We start from the raw sequence: 1,183 nt of genomic DNA on the forward strand, positions 1-1,183 counted from the left end.
AAACTGACTTCGGAATGTTGAGGGTCCTCCTCAAAATTCTGCCCCAGTTCCCATAGCGGGGAAAAATGGGATTTTTATTAAAATGTGACCGAACCCATAGGGCTGCCTACGTATCCCCTCTTAAACGAGAATCAGGTCAGGCATAGTTCAAAATACATTATCAAGGAAAAACATATGATCAAATGTAGTATCGCTTCACTGCGTCTGCGTTGATAGGCTTCGGCTAGACTTCTCCGTCCATTTCCACGAGAATAAGGGCTCCTCCGGTTAGAACCCGATGCACCATATACGGACCCTGCCAATTAGGAGAGTATTTCCCTTTGGTTTCATCTTGATATGGAAATATCTTCTTCAACACCAGCTGTCCTGGTGTAAACTTCCTTGGCTTGACTCTCTTGTTGAAGGCTCTGGACATTCTGTTATGATATAATTGACCGTGACAAACAGCGTTCATTCTTTTTCCGTCTATGAGGGCTAACTGCTCGTAGAGACTCTTGACCCATTCTGCATCATCTAATTCTGCTTCTTGTATGACCCTTAAGGAAGGAATTTCTACCTCGGCGGGGATGATCGCCTCTGTACCATAAACCAGCATGTAGGGAGTGGCCCCAGTTGATGTGCGGACCATGGTACGATAACCCAGTAAGGCGAATGACAACTTCTCATGCCACTATTTGTGCTTTTCGATCATCTTCCTTAGTATCTTCTTGATGTTCTTATTGGCTGCTTCTGCAGCTCCATTCATTTGAGGTCTGTAAGCCGTAGAGTTCTTGTGTTTAATCTTGAGAACCCTGGATTTGACTTGCTTGGTGACTTCTTGTTTGATTTTCAAACTCATGTCTGGTTTGAACTTTCTGAGTTTCTGTTTGACCGGCGGGCATGCCGGATCTGTCGGCAGCTTGTGAGCCACGATGGATGTGCTAAGACTAGTCATATCATCATACGACCAAGCGAATATATCCTCATATTCTTTCAAAAATTCTGTGTATTCTTCCTTTTCTGATGGTGACAAGTGTACGTTGATACATGTTTCCTTGATATTTTCTGCGTTTCCCAAATTGATGACCTCAGTTTCGTCTAAGTTAGACTTGGGCCTGTTCTCGAAATTCTTGACCTCCCTGATAACCTCTTCTGGTATCTCATCCTCTTCTGAATCTATATCCGTTTGTCGCACTGTCTTGTT

At 43.7% G+C, this 1,183-nt stretch overlaps 1 protein-coding gene across 1 annotated transcript; it reads right to left on the reverse strand.

Moving 5' to 3' along the window:
• Positions 1–223: 223 nt before the first annotated feature.
• Positions 224–628, reverse strand: LOC138890124 (uncharacterized). The gene has a single exon (XM_070173487.1). It carries the CDS (start codon positions 626–628, stop codon positions 224–226), a length of 405 nt encoding a protein of 134 aa, XP_070029588.1.
• Between the last annotated feature and the right edge of the window lie 555 nt (positions 629–1,183).

This window comes from Nicotiana sylvestris, chromosome 1 (assembly GCF_000393655.2).
Source record: "Nicotiana sylvestris chromosome 1, ASM39365v2, whole genome shotgun sequence".
NCBI classification, from domain to species: Eukaryota; Viridiplantae; Streptophyta; class Magnoliopsida; order Solanales; family Solanaceae; genus Nicotiana; species Nicotiana sylvestris.

Bases quoted from the DNA above. Each gene is read 5' to 3' on its own strand.
- LOC138890124 (XM_070173487.1), bottom strand. From the start codon at position 628: ATGGTCCGCACATCAACTGGGGCCACTCCCTACATGCTGGTTTATGGT.